Genomic DNA, 17,444 nt, shown 5'->3' with positions numbered 1-17,444 from the left:
AGTCCTCCCAGAACAGATGTCATGTTATGTTCACCAGCAGGTAGTTTTCCTCTTTCTCATTCTCATCAACACATAGTCTTTACAATTTTTAATTTAATTTATTTTATTTATTATTATTTTGAGACAGAGTCTTGCTCTGTCACCCAGGCTGGAGTGCAGTGGTGCGATCTCGGCTCACTGCAACCTCTGCCTCCTGAGTTCATGCAATTCTCCTTCCTCAGCCTCCTGAGTAGCTTGGATTACAGATGCGCACCACCACACCCAGCTAATTTCTTTTTTTTTTGAGACGGAGTCTAGCTCTGTCGCCCAGGCTGGAGCGCAGTGGCGCAATCTTGGCTCACTGCAAGCTCTGCCTCCTGGGTTCCCGCCATTCTCCTGCCTCAGCCTCCTGAGTAGCTGGGACTACAGGCGCCCACCACTATGCCCAGCTAATTTTTTATATTTTTAGTAGAGACGGGGTTTCACCTGTGTTAGCCAGGATGCTCTCGATCTCCTGACCTCATGATCCACCTGTGTCGGCCTCCCAAAGTGCGGGGATTACAGGCGTTAAGCCAACGCACCTGGCCACGCCCAGCTAATTTTTGTATTTTTTTTTGGTAGAGACAGGATTTCGCCATGTTGGTCAGGCTGGTCTCGAACTCCTGACTTCATGATCCGCCTGCCTCAGCCTCCCAAAGTGCTGGGATTACAGGCGTCAGCCACCGCGCCCGGCCCGAGTCTTATAATTTTTAAAAAAGCCTTACCAGTTCGGTAGCCAGGATGGTGTTGCATTGTTGATTTAGTTTCTTTGATTTGAATACTATGAGGGTTTAACATTTTCTTTCTTTCTTTCCTTTTTTTTTTCTTTTTTTTTGAGACAGGCTCTGGCTCCGTTGCCCAGGCTGGAGTGCAGTGGCGCCATCTCAGCTCACTGCAGCCTCTGGCTCCTGGGTGTTAATCCAAACTGCACCATATTGTAAGCCCCCTGCCATTTTCCAGGCCCAGGTTGAAGTGAAACATTCCACGGGGTTTGGGCTGTGAGGAACATCCCAACCACCTGACCACACGGCACAGGAACATCCTGAACATACCTTGCTGGGCAAAGGCCCAACTGAAGGAACGTCCTGATCGTATTCTGCTGGGAACAAGGACCCAACTGCCTCATCATGGGAACGTCTCTCAACATCTTCCCAGGCAGAAGCCCTACTGCCCAAACCCCTCCCGTCCAGGCCTGTAAGTACCCCAGCCTGTAAGCGGCAGTGGGCTCTGGCATTAAGCTGGTCCCCCACCTCTGTAGGTTTCTGCACTATATACCTCTGTTGCTGTAGAGCCACCCTCTCTCTCTCTGTCTTTCTTTAACCCTCGCCTTCCCTTTAAAAAACCTAACACCAGGCTCAAGCCATCCTCCTATCTCAGCCTCCCGAGTAGCTTGGATTACAGCCCCATGCAATTATCCATGGCTATTTTTTGTATTTTATGTAGAGATGGGGTTTCACCATGTTGCCCAGGCTGGTCTCGAACTCCTGAGCTCAAGTGATCCGCCGACCTCGGCCTCCCAAAGTGCTGGGATTACAGGCGTGAGCCACTGCACCTGGCCTCATTTTTGTATTTCACATAGAGATGGGGTTTTACCATGTTACCCAGGCTGGTCTCAAACTCCTGAGCTCCAGTGATCTGCCCACCTTGGCCTCCCAAATTGCTGGGATTACAGGCGCGAGCCACTGCTCCTGGCCTTCACATTTTCTTATATGCTTATTGGCCTTTTTTGTTCCTTCCTTTGGGATTGGCCAGTTAATGTCCATTGCGCATTTATCTTTGGGGCCGTTATTGATTTTCACAGAGACCTATGATTTTAACACTGAGCAGGGGCCTCCCATCTCCACCACACCTGATTTTATTGATTTTTATTCTCTCCCCTTTAATTCTTCTCTTCTCTAACTCAAGGCTCGACTGTGGCCTGAAGAGCAGCCCCTCCCTGCGCAGAGGCCTCCTCCAGCCTCCTCCAGCCTTCTCTAGCCCAGCCTTCTCCAGCCTCCTCCAGCCTTCTCTAGCTCAGCCTTCTCCAGCCTCCTCTAGCCCAGCCTTCTCCAGCCTTCTCTAGCCCAGCCTTCTCTGGCCTTCTCTAACCTTATCTAGCCTTCTCTAACCTTCTCTAGCCCAGCCTTCTCCAGCCTTCTCCAGCTCAGCCTCCTCCAGCCTTCTCTAGCCCAGCCTCCTCCAGCCTTCTCTAGCCCAGCCTTCTCCAGCCTTCTCTGGCCTCCTCCAGCCTCCTCCGGCCTCCTCCGACCTTCTCTAGCTCAACCTTCTCTGGCCTTCTCTAGCCTTCTCTAACCTTCTCTAGCCCAGCCTTCTCCAGCCTCCTCCAGCCTCCTTCAGCCTTCTCTGGCCTCCTCCAGCCTCCTCCGACCTTCCCTGGCCTCCTCTGGCCTTCTCTAGCCCAGCCTTCTCTGGCCTTCTCTAACCTTATCTAGCCTTCTCTGGCCTTCTCTAACCTTATCTAGCCTTCTCTAACCTTCTCTAGCCCAGCCTTCTCCAGCCTTCTCTAGCCTTCTCCAGCCTTCTCCAGCTCAGCCTCCTCCAGCCTTCTCTAGCCCAGCCTTCTCCAGCCTTCTCTGGCCTCCTCCAGCCTCCTCCGGCCTCCTCCGACCTTCTCTAGCTCAGCCTTCTCTGGCCTTCTCTAGCCTTCTCTAACCTTCTCTAGCCCAGCCTTCTCCAGCCTTCTCTAGCCTTCTCCAGCCTTCTCCAGCCTTCTCTAGCCTTCTCTAGCCCAGCCTTCTCCAAGCCTTCCCATCAACAGAAGAAACGCCTGCAGGACAGAGACAGGAACTGCAGCTCTTTCCTGTAGGGGGTGCTGCTGATGCTTACTTTCCCTTTAAATGTTTCAAAATTCTCTCCAGTGAATGTTTGAAATGAAACTTTGTTTTCATTTTGTAATTATTTTTTACAATTAAAGGGATGAATTTAAAAAGACAAAAAAGGAACGTACCCCCCACTGTTCAGTTCCTGACTGTTCCACCGGCACCTCCAGGTTGATGCTCCTCCTGCCCTGCCGAACCCCCCCTTCCCTGCTTTCACGCCGCGCCCCTGTCCCTGCCACGGGCAGTGTTACCTGTAGGCGTACTTGGCCCTCAGCAGCCTCAGAGGGCCCTCGTAGGGAAACATGTCTTCATACTCAATGAGGAGGCCGTTTGCACCTAGTGCACGGAACAGAGGAAAAATCTGGGGGGTAAACAGGGAGAGGTTAGGAAGAAGTGGCCGCTGGAGCACGATGTGGCAAGTCCACAGCAGGGAGACGCCTTCCCTTTCAGCCTGTGGAGACTGTGGGAGTTGCTATTCCTATTTCTCCTGGGAACCTTAAGTCCAGAATGTGTACTTTACGTTATGCCAAATGAAACTCCCCGTTCCAGTGACTATTTTGCACAGAAGGGGAGATATGCTATGAAACAGGGCTGCTACTCAATGCACTGGTAGCTCAGCTTGGGAGGGACGGGTCCGGCCAGCAGGGAGCCACTGAGAAGCAGCTCTTCACGCACGGGGGCCCAGCAAGGCAGCCAGGCTGAGGGGCACTGGCAAGGCACGGGGGACAGGGCAGCCAGGCTGAAGGAGAATGGCAAGGCATGGGGGATGGGGCCGGAGGAGCCGGGGCAGGGGGAGCAGGGCTCTGAAGGGTTGGGGTCAGCACCTGGGGGAGGTGGGAGAGGGGTGCAGAACCCATTCCTTCCTGGTCTGTACTCATGGGGTCCCTTCCCCCTCATTCTCCTCCCCGCTTCCTTCTCTTTCTCTCTTTTTTTTTTTTGAGACAGAGTCTCGCTCTCTCGCCCAGGCTGGAGTGCAGTGGCGTGATCTTGGCTCGTTGCAACCTCTGCCTCCCGGGTTCAAGCGATTCTCCTGCCTCAGCCTCCCGAGTAGCTGGGATTACAGGCGCCTGCCCCGATGCCCAGCTAATTTTCATATTTTTAGTACAGACGGGGTTTCACCATGTTGGCCAGGCTGGTCTCGAACTCCTGACCTCAGGTAATCTGCCCCTCGGCCTTCCAAAATGCTGGGATTACAGGTGTGAACCACTGTGCCCGGCCTCTTTTTTTTTAACAGATGGGGTCTCACTCTGTCGCCCAGGCTGGAGCGTGCTGGCACGATCATGGCTCGCTGCAGCACCCAACTCCTGGGCTCAAGTGATCCTTCAGCCTCAGCCTTCCAAGGAGCTGGGACTACAGGCACATGCTAGGCCTCCTGGATGACACATGTGCAGAACCAAGGAGCCCCAGCTGACAGTCGGGATGAACTGCCGGACGTGGAAGGCCACGCAGACCATCAGATGTTTCTAGATGTTACGGGGCTGTGACCACCTGAGGGCACCTCGGTCAGAAAAGCAGAACCATGCAGCCAACCCACAGAAACACAAGGGGTGATGAATGGGGACCTTAAGTTTGGGGAGATCTGTCACGCAGCAACAGATGACGGAAACAGGGACTCCAGCTGTGTGTAAGTTGGATCTTCTTTGCCTATATTCAATTGTTGGAATGCCTTTCTTTTTTTTTTGAGATGGAGTTTTGCTCTTGTCCCCCAGGATGGAGTGCAGTGGTGCGATCTCAGCTCACCGCAACCTCCGCCTCCCAGGTTCAAGCAATTCTCCTGCCTCAGTCTCGAGTAGCTGGGATTACAGGCACCTGCCACCACGCCTGGCTAATTTTTGTATTTTTAGTAGAGACAGGGTTTCACCATATTGGTCAGGCTGGTCTCGAACTCCTGACCTCAGGTGATCTGCCCTCCTCGGTCTCCCAAAGTGCTGGGATTATAGGCATGAGCCACCGCGCCCGGCCCAAGTCAAAATGCCTCTTCATCAGCTGTATGTAAGTTCAGTCTTCTTTGCCATATTCAATTGTCAGAACGCCTTTTCATCTCTCCATGTTTGCTTTTTTCTTTTCTGTCATCTGTTTCCAAATACTGCACTTTCCATGGTGTCTACTCACTTTTACACTTCTTATAGTGTAGTTTTCATTAAAAACATTGTTTTTTCCTTATAATTCATTTCTGAGCTCCACAGGGAATTTTTTACAACTTCCTTTTGTCTAATTACCACATTTCTGGGCTTGTCTTTTTTTTTTTTTTTTTTTTTTAGACTGAGTCTTGCTCTGTCGCCCAGGCTGGAGTGCAGTGGCGCGATCCTAGCTCACCGCAACCTCCACCACCCAGGTTCAGGCAATTCTCGTGCTTCAGCCTCCCAAGTAGCTGGGATTACAGGTGCCTGCCACCACGCCTGGCTAATTTTTGTATTTTTAGTAGAGACGGGGTTTCACCATGTTGGCCAGGCTGGTCTTGAATTCTTGACCTCAAGTGATCCGCTTGCCTCGGCCTCCCAAAGTGCTGGGATTACAGTTGTGAGCCACTGAGCCTGGCCTGGGCTTTTCTATTTCTGATTTACGCTGCTCTTTCACAGCTTCTGTCATCTTCTGAGTATCTTTTATCTTGTTATGAAATATTACGGAACAGTGTTTCCTGCTGGGTGGGCCTGTGTGTCTGGAGCACCTTCACTGCTGCAATGCTATTCAGATCATCTTCTTTTTGCTTTTCTTTTTTTTTTTTTTTTTTTGAGACAGAGTCTCACTCTTGTCACCCAGGCTGGAGCGCAGTGGCACAATCTCAATCTCGGCTCACTGCAACCTCCACCTCCCAGGTTCAAGTGGTTCTCCTGCCTCAGCCTCTCGAGGAGCAGGATTACAGGTGCATGCCACCACACAGGGCTAATTTTTGGTATTTTTAGTAGAGACAAGGTTTCACTGTGTTAGCCAGGATGGTCTTGATCTCCTGACCTTGTGATCTACCTTCCTTGGCCTCCCAAAGTGCTGGGATTACAGGCGTGAGCCGCCATGCCTGGCCTTCTTTTTTCTTACCTATCTTTGTATGATGTTAAACAACACTCTTTTCTGCTTTTTTTTTTTTTCTTTTTTTGAGATGGTATCTTGCTCTGTCACCTTGGCTGGAGTGCAGTGGCGCAATCTTGGCTCACTGTAACCTCTGCCTCCTGAGTTCAAGCAATTCTCCTGCTTCAGACTCCCAAGTAGCTGGGACTACAGGCATGTGTCACCATGCCTCGCTATTTTTGTATTCTTAGTAGAGACGGGGTTTCTCCATGTTGCCCAGGTTGGTCACAAGCTCCTGACCTCAGGTGATCTGTCCGTCTTGGCCTCCCAAAGTGCCTGGATTACAGACGTGAGCCTCCATGGCCAGTCTGTTGCTCATTTTTAAGAACAGGCTCTTGTGTTTGCAATGGTGACAGGCCAGCCTCAAGGCCCCCTCCTCTACTGCTGCCATGCGGTATTAGAAACTGCAGGCTCTGTGTAGCTGCTTCTGCAGTGTTTTTTGACCTCCGCCTCTTCTGGACGCCTTTCCCCAGGACCTTTCCCTTCGCTGTTCCTGCCCAGTTCAATGTGGCGTCTTTCCGTTTTGTCCTTAGTTGGGGGGCGCTGTTCCTCTGGAAGGAAGTTTTGTTACGTATTTCTGAGAGCTTTGCAGCCTTGGGCCTCCCCTGCACCCTCCTAGATGTTTCATTAGGTATTTCTGACAGCCTTGCAGCCTCGGCCTCCCCTGCACCCTCCTTTAAGTCTCTTTGCACTCAATCTCAGATGGGAGCCATTAAAACTCTGCCCTGCTTCTCGTTATGGGAGACCTTTACTTACTTTTGAGGCTATTTTCTGGGTCCTCTGGTCATAGCACTGTTGGAGTTTCCCTCTTTCCTCTGTTACCTCCTGCTTGGCCGCTAACCCCATACAGGTGTTAGTCTGTCTGTGGTTTGGTCCCACCCACTTGTAGTTTGGGATCCATGGGGAAACCCTGATACCTAATTTTGTTGAAGAGTGTCTTAGTTTTCTAGGGCTGCTGTAATAAATGACCATAAACTGGGTGGCTTGGCCGGGCACGGTGGCTCACACCTGTAATCCTAGCACTTTGGGAGGCTAAGGCGGGTGGATCACAAGGTCAGCAGTTCGAGACTAGCCTGGCCAACGTGGTGAAACCCCATCTCTACCAAAAATACAAAAATTAGCCAGGCATGGTGGCAGGCACCTGTAATCCCAGCTACTCCAGAGGCTGAGGCAGGAGAATTGCTTGAACCTGGGAGGTGGAGGTTGCAGTAAGCTGAGACTGCGCCATTGTACTCCAGCCTGGATGACAGAGCGAGACTCCGTCTCAAAAAACAAACAAACAAACAACTGGGTGGCTTGACACAACAGAAATTTATTCTTTCACAGTTCTGGAGGCCCTAAGTCCAAAATCCAGGTGTCAGCAGATCCAGCTCTCCCTGAAGGCTGCAGAGGAGGACCCTTCCTTGCTTCTCTCTAGCTTCTGGTGATCGTCAGCTGTCCTCAGCATCCCAGGGTTCGTGGTGCGTCATGACCATCTTGGCTGCCGGCACCGCAGGGCATTCTCCTGGGTCTTCACACTGCCTTCCCTCCGTGTGTCTCAGGCTCTAAATTTCCCTCTCCTCATAAGGATGCCAATCACTGGATTAGGGTTCACCGTATTCTAGTACAACTTCATCTTATTTTGATTACATCTGCAAAGATCCTATTTCCAAATAAGGTCTCATTCACAGGTCCCAGGGGTTAAGACTTGAACATATCTTTTTGGAAAGACACACTTCAACCCACAAGAAAGACGCTGTGAGTTTCTTTTGTTCTCTGTCTTTTTTTTTTCCCTTTTGTCATCCTGGTTGTTCTGTTGTGAGAGGCTATGGGGGAAATTCAAAATCAATGCTGCTGCCACCATTTTGCTCCACCAAGAACCTTGTGGTTGTGTTCTAGGTACCCATTTCCACAGAACACTGCTCAAAACTTTAAAGAATGAAGCCAAGGCAAAAAGTAATGCTCTAGAGGTAAAAGGGAGTCCTTACCTCTGAGAGGTACGAGACCTTTGGTGGAGCTCCTTTAAGGTCTAAATGAACTAATCTCATCTTAAATGGCGTGGAACCTGACATTTCAATATTTCCTGTGAACTCCTATGGTGAAGTCTCCTTGGGGACTTCTTCCTAGTGGAGAAAATCAAGAGTTATCAACAGGGGCAGAAGCTTCTCCCTTTGCCTTTCCCCTTATACTTTCAGTTTCAGTTCTGATACTGGCCAGTTTTGATAGATTAACTTGGAGGAAACTCATTTTGCTAACATGAAAATGAACCAGAAGTCTACCTCCATGTTAAGATATTGAGACCTCTGCTATGTGTGATTTGCTGCTAAAACAAAACAGCACTGGTTTGTTTATAAGATGGTTATGATCTATAATAACACAAATAACTGCCAAACAGCCTTGTTTTAAAGACCTTGTTAAACTAGATGTACTATGCTAGTGAAAACAGTCGGGCAGAAGCCTCTAAACATTTTCTTATCAGGCCGCACAATATGATGCTTCTGTAGGAAATTTATCCTAATTTTAGGTAATATTAAAACTAATTTGTATTTCTAGAGCTCAGATCAGCTTGATTATAAAGAGGAAGAAACTGCAAAACTGACTCCAGGTTGGAGAAAACTGTCTAGGATTTAAGGTAAGCTGCTAATTTTTAAAAAGCCCCCAAATGCATCAGAGCTGACCATAGTATTATATTGAATAAAGGCGGCATCCAAGGGATAACGAAGCAGCTGGGGAAGGGTAAAATTTATGTATTTTTAATTTATTTTTCCTATCTACTATGAAAGCACAAAGGATTGGGTGAGAAAAGGAAAGGAAAGCTTTGCATGTGAGACGGACTCAGCTCAGTAATCCAACCCCTGGTTCCGTGCAGGGGTTCGGAGGCTCCCGACCCTAAGGGCTCTGTAACACAGCAGGGCAGGCCGGTGGTGCACACGCACACCAAGCACTTTCTGTTTGTACATACGACCAGTCACAATTTTCACCCACAGGCTCGGTGCAAGCCTCCCCCAGCAGCCCCGCACCGCCGCTGCGGGACAACCACGCTGGGAGGCGCCGCTCGGGAGCCCGGCCGTCCTTCTCCAGGTACTGGCGCGGGGGAAACGCTTCCAGCCAGCAGCCGCCCAGCCGAGCGCGCAGAGCCAGAGCCGCACCCGCACCTCACCTGCGCCGCCGCGGTCCCGCGAGGTCCGGGGGCGCAGCCAGGCCCGGCCGCCCCGCCCTCGCGGCCACCGCCTCCGCTCTGAGCCCCGCCCCGCTCGGCCGCCGATTGCTCGGGCCTGGCCGCCAGCCCAGGGGCCGATGGCCGAGCGCGTCGCTCCCGCGTCCCTGCGCCGCGCCTGCCTCGCGCTCCCTGTTACCGCGTTGGTCCCCGGGCCTGGCGCCCGCGTCCGGCCCGGCTCCGCGGCGGCCTGGTCCGATGGCTCCTCAGCGGAGGGCAGCAACCAAGGCGCCCGAGGGCAACGGAGCGGCCGAGCGCCGGAACCGGAGCAGGTAGCTGTGAGGAGGGGAAGGGCGCGCACTGCGGCGGCAGACAGGGCCGTGGAATGGGCGGGACCGGGGCTGATGGGGCGGGGCCTGGCCCGACGGGGGGTGGGGGGGGCAGGTGGGGCGTGGTCTGCCGCGGGGGGCGGGGTCTACCGCAGCCCATGCTGGGAGCAGGGCAGGTGCGGGCAGGAGCCGCGGTGGCCGACGGCAGAGGCCCACCGATCCCAGAGGGGCATGAGAAAGAGAAGGAGGCTTTGCTCCCAGCCTGATGAGCTGCTGCTGCTGCTCCGGGAACCTGCCGTTTGGCTGTCGCTGTCCCGTGGAATAACCCACCCAGCAGCCTGGAAAGTCCGCCCAAGCCGGGAGCGTGCCTCCGCCTTCACTTTTAAACCACGAAACCTGCTTTCCCCGTAGAATTCTAGAGGATCGGGTGCCATGGAGGAATGGCTTAGTTTTAGGATTTTAAAATGTTACAGGTGATCATTGGTTTGCAGGTATTAGTGAAGCAACCTCTAACGTGCAGAATGCAGCTTCTCGCTTGCTTGATATTAATATTTTGCTCTTTTGGGGAGTGCCCAATTCCCCTCTATTGACGATTTGCACATTGAAGTTGTCAGTTTAGAAATATCAGGAGGACACCTCAGGTTTGGATAGACTGCAATAACTCTTAAACCTCATAGTTTGTTCTTGAGATTTTGATCCCTTTTTCATCTCAGCTGCTTTTGGAGTCTACTAGATAGGATCTTAAATGCCTCATGCTAGTTCACAGCTATAATTTTTTTTTTTTTTTTTTTTTTTGAGACAGAGTCTCGTTCTGTTGCCCAGGCTGGAGTGCAGTGGCACAATCTCGGCTCACTGCAACCTCCACCTCCTGGGTTCAAGAGATTCTCTTGCCTCAGCCTCCCAAGTAGCTGGGATTACAGGGGCCCGCCACCATTCCCGGCTAATTTTTGTATTTTTAGTAGAGATGGGGTTTCACCATGTTGGCCAGGCTGATCTCGAACTCCAGACCTCAAGCAATCCACCTGCCTCGGCCTCCCAAAGTGGTGGGATTACAGGCGTGAGCCACTGCACCTGGCCACAGCTATAATTTTTTAAAAGCCAGTCAAATTTAGCAGTGGGGGGTTGTATACCAACGTTGGTGACACTAAGGTTAATGAGTTCTGGGGATCCACTACCATCAGACTAGCATGCAGCTTTAATTTTATAAATGAATGACCTAGTAATGATTTATAAGTATTCTACTTTCTCCCAAAAACCAAATCTCTCCAAAAGAATATTTCAAGTATAAACATACACGTATCTATTTCCTTCAATAGTAATATGAGAAGTTATTTAATTAATACATTTAAAAAATTTCCAGTGACCTTGTACATTTTCTGAATTACCGAGTAACAGTTTTTGTCAGCACTGAATGGTTAATATAGAAATATAGACTTTTGAGGCTGAGCGTGGTGGTTCTTGCCTGTAATTGCAGCACCTTGGGAGGCTGAGGCGGTTAGATTACTTGAGGTCAGGAGTTTGAGACCAGCCTGAGCAACAGGGTGAAACCCCGTCTCTGTTACTAAAAATACAAAAAAATAGCTGGGGGTGGTGGTGCACGCCTGTAATCCTAGCTACTTAGGAGGCTGGGGCAGGAGAATTGCTTGAGCCCGGGAGGCAGAGGTTGCAGTGAGCTGAGATCGTGCCATTGCACTCCAGCCTAGGCAACAAGGTGAAACTGTCTCAAAAAATAAATAAATAAAAATAAAAAATAAAAGAAATATTGTCCTAATATGCCTTAAATGAGCCTCTATTCGAGTTTTGGAAATACATGTGTCCAAAGCCCCTCTCTTATCAGGACAGGCCCAATACCTACTCCTTGGAACAGACGAGAAGCTTATTTTACAGGATGGGAGTGAGTGCGGCCCTGATGGAATAACCTGAGCTGTAGGGGGCTCACCTCCGCCCCACCCTGGAAACAACTTTCCTCCAGTGGCCCCCGTCCTTAGTGTTCACCCCTGCATGGAGGCCCCCATCACTACCAGCCTGTCCTAGAGCAGCTGCACCACAGGGCACACCATCCTGTCCCATTTTGCTAAGCAAACCCTTTTAAACATCCTTATTTTGTTGTGAAACATCTCACATTAAAGTGGTGTGTGTTTGTTTATTTATTTATTTATTGAGATGGAGTTTTGCTCTCGTTGCCCAGGCTGGAGTGCAATGGCACAATCTCAGGTCACTGCAACCTCCGCCTCCTGGGTTCAAGTGATTCTCCTGCCTCAGCCTCTCGAGTAGCGGGGACTACAGGCATGTGCCACCACACCAAGTTAATTTTTTTTTTTTTTTTTTGTATTTAGTAGAGACAGGGTTTCACCATGTTGATCAGGCTGGTCTCGATACCCTGACCTCAGGTGATCTGCCCGCCTTGGCCTCCCCAAGTGCTGGGATTACAGGCATGAGCCACTGCGCCCGGCCTAAAGTGGCTTTTATAAGGAGCATGTCTGGCTTTTTTTTTTTCTTCTGCTTAAAACCCATGAGTCTCTATTGCAGCGTTTCTCAAACTCCCGGGCTCAGGAGGCAGTTAGTGTGTGTTGGAGACCCCTGAAGGGAAAGGGAGGGAAGAGTCCATGTTTCCTGAGTGGACAGCTCTGGCCCCAGGCAGGAAGCCCTAGTTTCAGGGGTGAGGTGTGAGTGAAGACCGGGTCATGGTGCATGCACTTTGATGATTGGGGAGCATTTTCTCTGGCCTCGCTCCGTGTTTGGGTGATGTGGCCTGTTTTCTGTTCTCAGCACCAAGAAGGACCGAGCCCCACGAGAGGTGCAGAGGCTGTGGCAGAGGCCATGGCTAAGGACCGCGGGCCTGGGGGCTGGCCTTGTGCTCACTGCACTCCTGCTCTGGAGCAGCTTGGGGGCCGACGACGGGGTCGCAGAGGTCCTGGCCCGCCGTGGCGAGGTCGTGGCAGGGAGATTCATCGAGGTGCCCTGCTCTGAGGACTACGACAGTCACCGCAGGTTCGAAGGTAGTTCAGGAAAGCAACACTTTAAAATGAGACTCAATGTGGTTAAAGGACATTGGCTGCGATGAAGGGGTGGGAATTGGGTTGGATGTGGTATACTTGGGGGTAGCAGACGACCTCTCCCCTCCTGCAGGCTGGCTAGTCCACATCTGGCTGGGAGTGCAGGTGTTTCGGGCCCTGCCCATCACTGCCCGGCCACAGTTGGCGTTTTAGTAAGCTGTGCAGTCCAGCGGAGGAGATGGTTTGCCTTGGAAAGATAGGGATGAGAAAGTCAAAACCAGAAAGGTTTTTTGACTGGAGAATGTGGTAGAGTCAGAGAATGTTGGGGAAAATGTAACAAGAAACAACCAGCAGCCTTTCCACCATCCTATGCCCCAGCTCCCCTCCCCAGCTCCCGTTCTGCCTGGGCCTGAGATTCCGGGGGGTGGTGGTTCCAGGGCAGCCCAGAGCCTGGAGCAGCGCTGCGGTTGACCGGACCGGGGTTCAGCACCCTGGAGAGCGCACGGCCTCGGAGCAGGGCTGACCGCCCGGCCACCGCACACCCCCTGTAGGAGGACTCCTGTCGCTTCTGTTTTCTTGAACATTCCATGCCACCTGGATGTATTCTTAGTTTTAAAAGTCCAGCATGCGCCGCTGGGTTTTTGAGGCAGAATTCAGGTTTTAAAAAATTCAATTTCATGCTTTGCATTTGAACCAAGAAAAGATTGCCAAGTTCTTCCACAAAGGGGCGCCGTTGTGACGCACGTGAACGTGGTCCCAGCTGCGCCGCAGGGAGAGACGGGACCGCCTCGGAGTCAAGAAAATGAACGTGTTTCTGTTGTGTGTTGTTGTGGTGCTCTCTCTTTCTTAGCAGAAGTTCTCTTTCTAACAATCCAGCTTTCCAAAACTCTTTTTTGAATGCTAGCACCGAGCAGAAATTTTTCTTGCAATCATTAATAATTTATCGACATTAAAAATAGTTTCAATGGCCTGGAGCAGTGGCTCATCCTCAATCCCAGCACTTTGGGAGGCCCAGGCAGGAGGATCGCTTGAGGCCAAGAGTTCAAGACCAGACTGGGAAACACAGTGAGACCCCATCTCTACAAAATAAAAAATGAGCCAGGTGTGGTGGTGCACGCCTGTAACCCCAGCTCAGGAGGCAGAGGTGGAAGAATCACTTGAACCCAGGAGGTTGGGAGGTCGGGAGGTCGGGGCTGCAGTGAACCTAGAGTGTGCTACCGCACTCCAGCCTGGGTGACAGAGCGAGATCCTGACGCCCGCCAAAAAAGAAAAAAGTTAGAATGAGGGAGGGGGGATGGGAAGTCCATGTTTAATGGGTTTGGGATTTCACCTGTGGGAGGCGGAAAAGTTCTGGAGGTGGTGCTAGTGACGGCTGCACGATGCTATTGTGCCCGATGCCACCACACTGCGCACTTTTTAAAAAGCTTGGCTAAAATGGTAAATTCTATGTTGTATATATTTTACAATAAAACAAATGGTTTGATGTATTTTCTTTTTCTTTCTTTCTTTCTTTTTTTTTTTTGGACAGAGTGTCACTCACTCTGTTGCCCAGGCTGGAGTGCAGTGGCGTGATCTTGGCTCACTGCAACCTCTGCCAGGCCTCTTGGATTCAAGTGATTCTTCTGCCTCAGCCTCCTGAGTAGCTGGGACTACAGGCACCTGCCACCATGTCTGGCTAATTTTTGTAATTTTAGTAGAGATGGGGTTTCGCCCGTGTTGCCCAGGCTGATCCCGAACTCCTGACCTCAGGTGATCCACCCGCCTCGCCTCCCAAGGCACTGGGGTTACAGGCATGAGCCACTGCGCCTGGCCTCTAATTTTTATTATTGTTTTTTAACTCATGAATTACTTGGAAATTTAAAAGATTTGGAAATGTGTGGGATTTTTGGTCCCTTTTTACAATGTTGTGGGTATTTCTCCTGACCCATGCTTGTGTACACAAATTCTTGCCACCAGTTTCTGTCTCCTTCACCCACCGGTTATGGAAAGGGGCGTCAGAACCTCCACTGAGTGTGGACCCAGCAGCGTCTGTGCTTTGGCTGCCATGTGTGTCATGGGGCGATGCTGTCTACTGTCTGCTGCCCCTTACCCTTCCTGCTGAGTCGCTCCTGTGCCACGGGGGACCCTCTCTTCCCTCTAGTGATTCTCGTTGCTAGTACAGAGGCTACGTCATCGGCCTGTGTGGCTCTCATTGCATTTGCCATTTGCTTTCCGCTTTCCTGTGTCCTCGTGTTTTGTGGGGTAAACCTTATAAAAAAGCATACAATGACTTTTTGTTTTTGAAATAAAACACCTATGTCCATTAGATCATTTAACCACATGTAACTACAGCCCCCCTTCCCTGATATTCAGCCAAGTGGAACTCTGTTTATCTCCTGGTACAAGGCCCAGAGAAAGGAATCAAGGTCATCGTGGTGCCTTGTGATCCCCGGGTCCAAGCCCCTGATGCTGGCGCTCAGCACTGAGTGTGAGGCTTTTATTCCCATGGTCCCAGGAGGGAGGCTCCATGTCCAGGCTCAGGGCTGGCTTTTTAGGCAGGATGTAGGGAGAGGGAGGAAAAGCATATTATGGAGTCCCAGTTGGCCCCGTGTCCTGGTGCTTGTGGGCTGCCATCTGATCAGTGAGGCATGGCCTGATGCCTGCCCAGCGCACGAAGCCAGCTGCACTTGGTACCAAAACACAGGGGCGGGTCGCTGGGCCCCTCTCCAACACTCTGCTGTACCTTGTGCATCTGTGCGATGCTGCCTCGACCACCCTGCCCCTGCCCCAATGACCCTGCCCCTGCCCCAACCACCCTGCCCCAAACACCCTAACCCTGCCTGACCCCCCTGCCCCTGCCCCAAACACCCTAACCCTGCCCTGACCACCCTGCCCCGTCCACTCTGCCTCTGCCCCAATGACTCTGACTCTTTCCTGTCCACTCTGATCCTGCCCCAACGACCCTGCCCCTGCCCCAAACGACCCTGCACCTGCCCCAACCGTGTTGCTTCTGTCCCAACGACCCTGCCCCTGCCCCTGCCCCTACCACCCTGCACCCCATTTGAACTGCTTCTTCCTCTTCCCTCTCAGCCTTCGCAGGTCACCAAGGTACAGGGAAAGACGAGAATGTGGGGAGCAGTTCGCTGTGCCCTGGGGAAGGACTGGGACTAGACTCACAAGCTCCACTCTGGTGGTCTCAGGAGGGTTTTCTGCTCTGGCGGCCTCAGGAGGGTTTTCTTCTCTGGTGGTCTCAGGATGGTTTTCTGCTCTGGTGGTCTCAGGAGGGTTTTCCCCTCTTGTGGTCACAGGAGGGTTTTCCGCTCTGGTGGTCTCAGGAGGGTTTTCTGATGGTGCCTGTGGGTGTCTGGACCTGCAGGCAGTGATGGTTCAGGAATGCTGTTGACGCCATGTCTGGGGCTTCTGTGGCTTTCCCAGGGTTTGAGGCAGCAACAGGTGCTTCTGGATTAAATCTCCAGTTGGAGCCACTGGGAGCCAAGGTCGCCCAGTGAGACATGAACTCCAGACGCACCGCACAAAGCGCATGCACGCTTCAGAGCTGTGGTTGTGTGTGTCTGAAATTCATATTTGACCAGGTGTATTAGCCGGCTCTGGCCCTGATTCCCTGGAAGGGCATGCACCGGTGGCCTTGGAAACTGCGTCTCACCTTGGCTGTCCCCTCACAGGCTGCACCCCCAGAAAGTGCGGCAGAGGTGTCACCGATGTCGTCATCACCAGGGAGGAAGCGGAGCGGATTCGCAGGTAACCGCCCGTCCCTGAGCACGGTGGGATTTAAACAAACACACGTGGAGTGGGGCCAGGGCGGGAAGTAGAGCATTGTTAGTAATAAAGCGGTTTTAAGGATTTTATTGCCGGGCGCGGTGGCTCACGCCTGTAATCCCAGCACTTTGGGAGGCCGAGGCGGGCGGATCGCCTGAGTTCAGGAGTTCGAGACCAGCCTGGGCAACATGGTGAAACACTGTCTCTACTAAAATACAATAAATTAGCTGGGTGTGGCATCATGTGCCTGTAGTCCCAGCTACTCAGGAGGCTGAGGCAGGAGAATCACTGGAACCTGGGAGGCAGAGGTTGCAGTGAGCTGAGATCGCACCACTGCACTCCATCCTGGGCGACAGAGCGAGATTCCATCTCCAAAAAAAAAAGAAAAGATTTTATTATAATTTTATAAGAATTTCCAGGCTGGGCACAGTGGCTCATGCCTGTAATCCTAGCACTTGGGGAGGCCAAGGCAGGTGGATTGCTTGAGCTCAGGAGTTCGAGACCAGCCTGGGCAACATGGTGAAACCCCCGTCTCTACTAAAATACAAAAAATTAGCCGAGCGTGATGGCACGCACCTGTAATCCCGCTACTTAGGAGGCTGAGACAGGAGAATTGCTTGAACCTGGGAGGCAGAGGTTGCAGTGAGCCGAGATTGTGCCATTGCACTCCAGCCTGGGTGACAGAGTGAGACTCCATCTCAAAAAAAAAAAAAAAAAAAAAAAAAAGAATTATGTGCTTTCAAGGGTCAAGCTCAGATTTTCTGATTTCAGGAGAGGAGACCTTGGCCCTCAGTGAAGCAGTAGCTGGGAGAGTACCCGGAGGCCCAGGTTCCTCTGCAGGGGTCGTGGCCGCCTCTGGGGGCTGCTGCTGAGTGCCCCTTGCTCCCCACGGAGCCTCCGGGATGCTGCTCAATGACCGCTCTGAAACTGCCTCCAGGGAGCCCTTCAGCCCACCTGACTGTGACTTGTGGCAGCACAGGACGCCACTCAGAGGCCGCTGGTGCTGGACTTTTCTTTCTGAGATCTTAAAAGAAAGTTTTGATTTTCCAACTGCTTGTTGAGATGATAAGCGTGTGGAATGGTGTGCAGCCCTGGGCCACGTGCCCTGCCCTGAGATTCTCCCCAGGGAGCCTGCCCCCGAGGATGCTGCCTAGCTCCAATGGGGTTACTGCTGTCTCACCGAGTTACTGGCGTGTCCCCACTTGGTGTCCACAGGCGGCTCCCAGCACCTGTGGCAGCTCAGGGTGGTCCTCTCTGGTCCAGCACAGCTGGCGCGTGGGTGTCTTTCTCCTACCATGGGCAGGGCCTCTATCTCCTGAGCTGGTGA

At 51.9% G+C, this 17,444-nt stretch overlaps 2 protein-coding genes across 6 annotated transcripts in view; one reads left to right on the top strand and one right to left on the bottom strand.

Moving 5' to 3' along the window:
- HEXD (hexosaminidase D) overlaps positions 1 to 9,344 on the bottom strand; it is a 24,881-nt gene extending 15,537 nt beyond the window's left edge. The window contains exons 1-3 of one of the 4 annotated variants that reach the window (XM_024234556.3): positions 9,236 to 9,344; positions 7,868 to 8,002; positions 3,089 to 3,198 (exon numbers count right to left, since the gene is read on the bottom strand). In XM_024234556.3, coding sequence (XP_024090324.2) covers positions 3,089 to 3,198; positions 7,868 to 7,951 — 194 coding nt within the window. In that variant the 5' untranslated portion in view covers positions 7,952 to 8,002; positions 9,236 to 9,344. The other 3 variants (XM_024234557.3, XM_024234554.3, XM_063718348.1) reach the window with 3 other exon arrangements.
- Positions 9,195 to 17,444, top strand: part of OGFOD3 (2-oxoglutarate and iron dependent oxygenase domain containing 3) — a 27,789-nt gene continuing 19,539 nt past the window's right edge. For both annotated transcript variants that reach the window (XM_054537430.2, XM_024234558.3), the window contains exons 1-3: positions 9,195 to 9,368; positions 12,135 to 12,364; positions 16,024 to 16,099. In XM_054537430.2, the coding sequence (XP_054393405.1) occupies positions 9,295 to 9,368; positions 12,135 to 12,364; positions 16,024 to 16,099 (380 nt within the window). In that variant the 5' untranslated portion in view covers positions 9,195 to 9,294. The remainder of the gene's footprint in view (positions 9,369 to 12,134; positions 12,365 to 16,023; positions 16,100 to 17,444) is intronic.

The sequence above is a fragment of the Pongo abelii genome, chromosome 19 (assembly GCF_028885655.2).
Source record: "Pongo abelii isolate AG06213 chromosome 19, NHGRI_mPonAbe1-v2.0_pri, whole genome shotgun sequence".
NCBI lineage: Eukaryota > Metazoa > Chordata > Mammalia > Primates > Hominidae > Pongo > Pongo abelii.
This window is presented reverse-complemented; position numbering and strand designations above follow the sequence as displayed.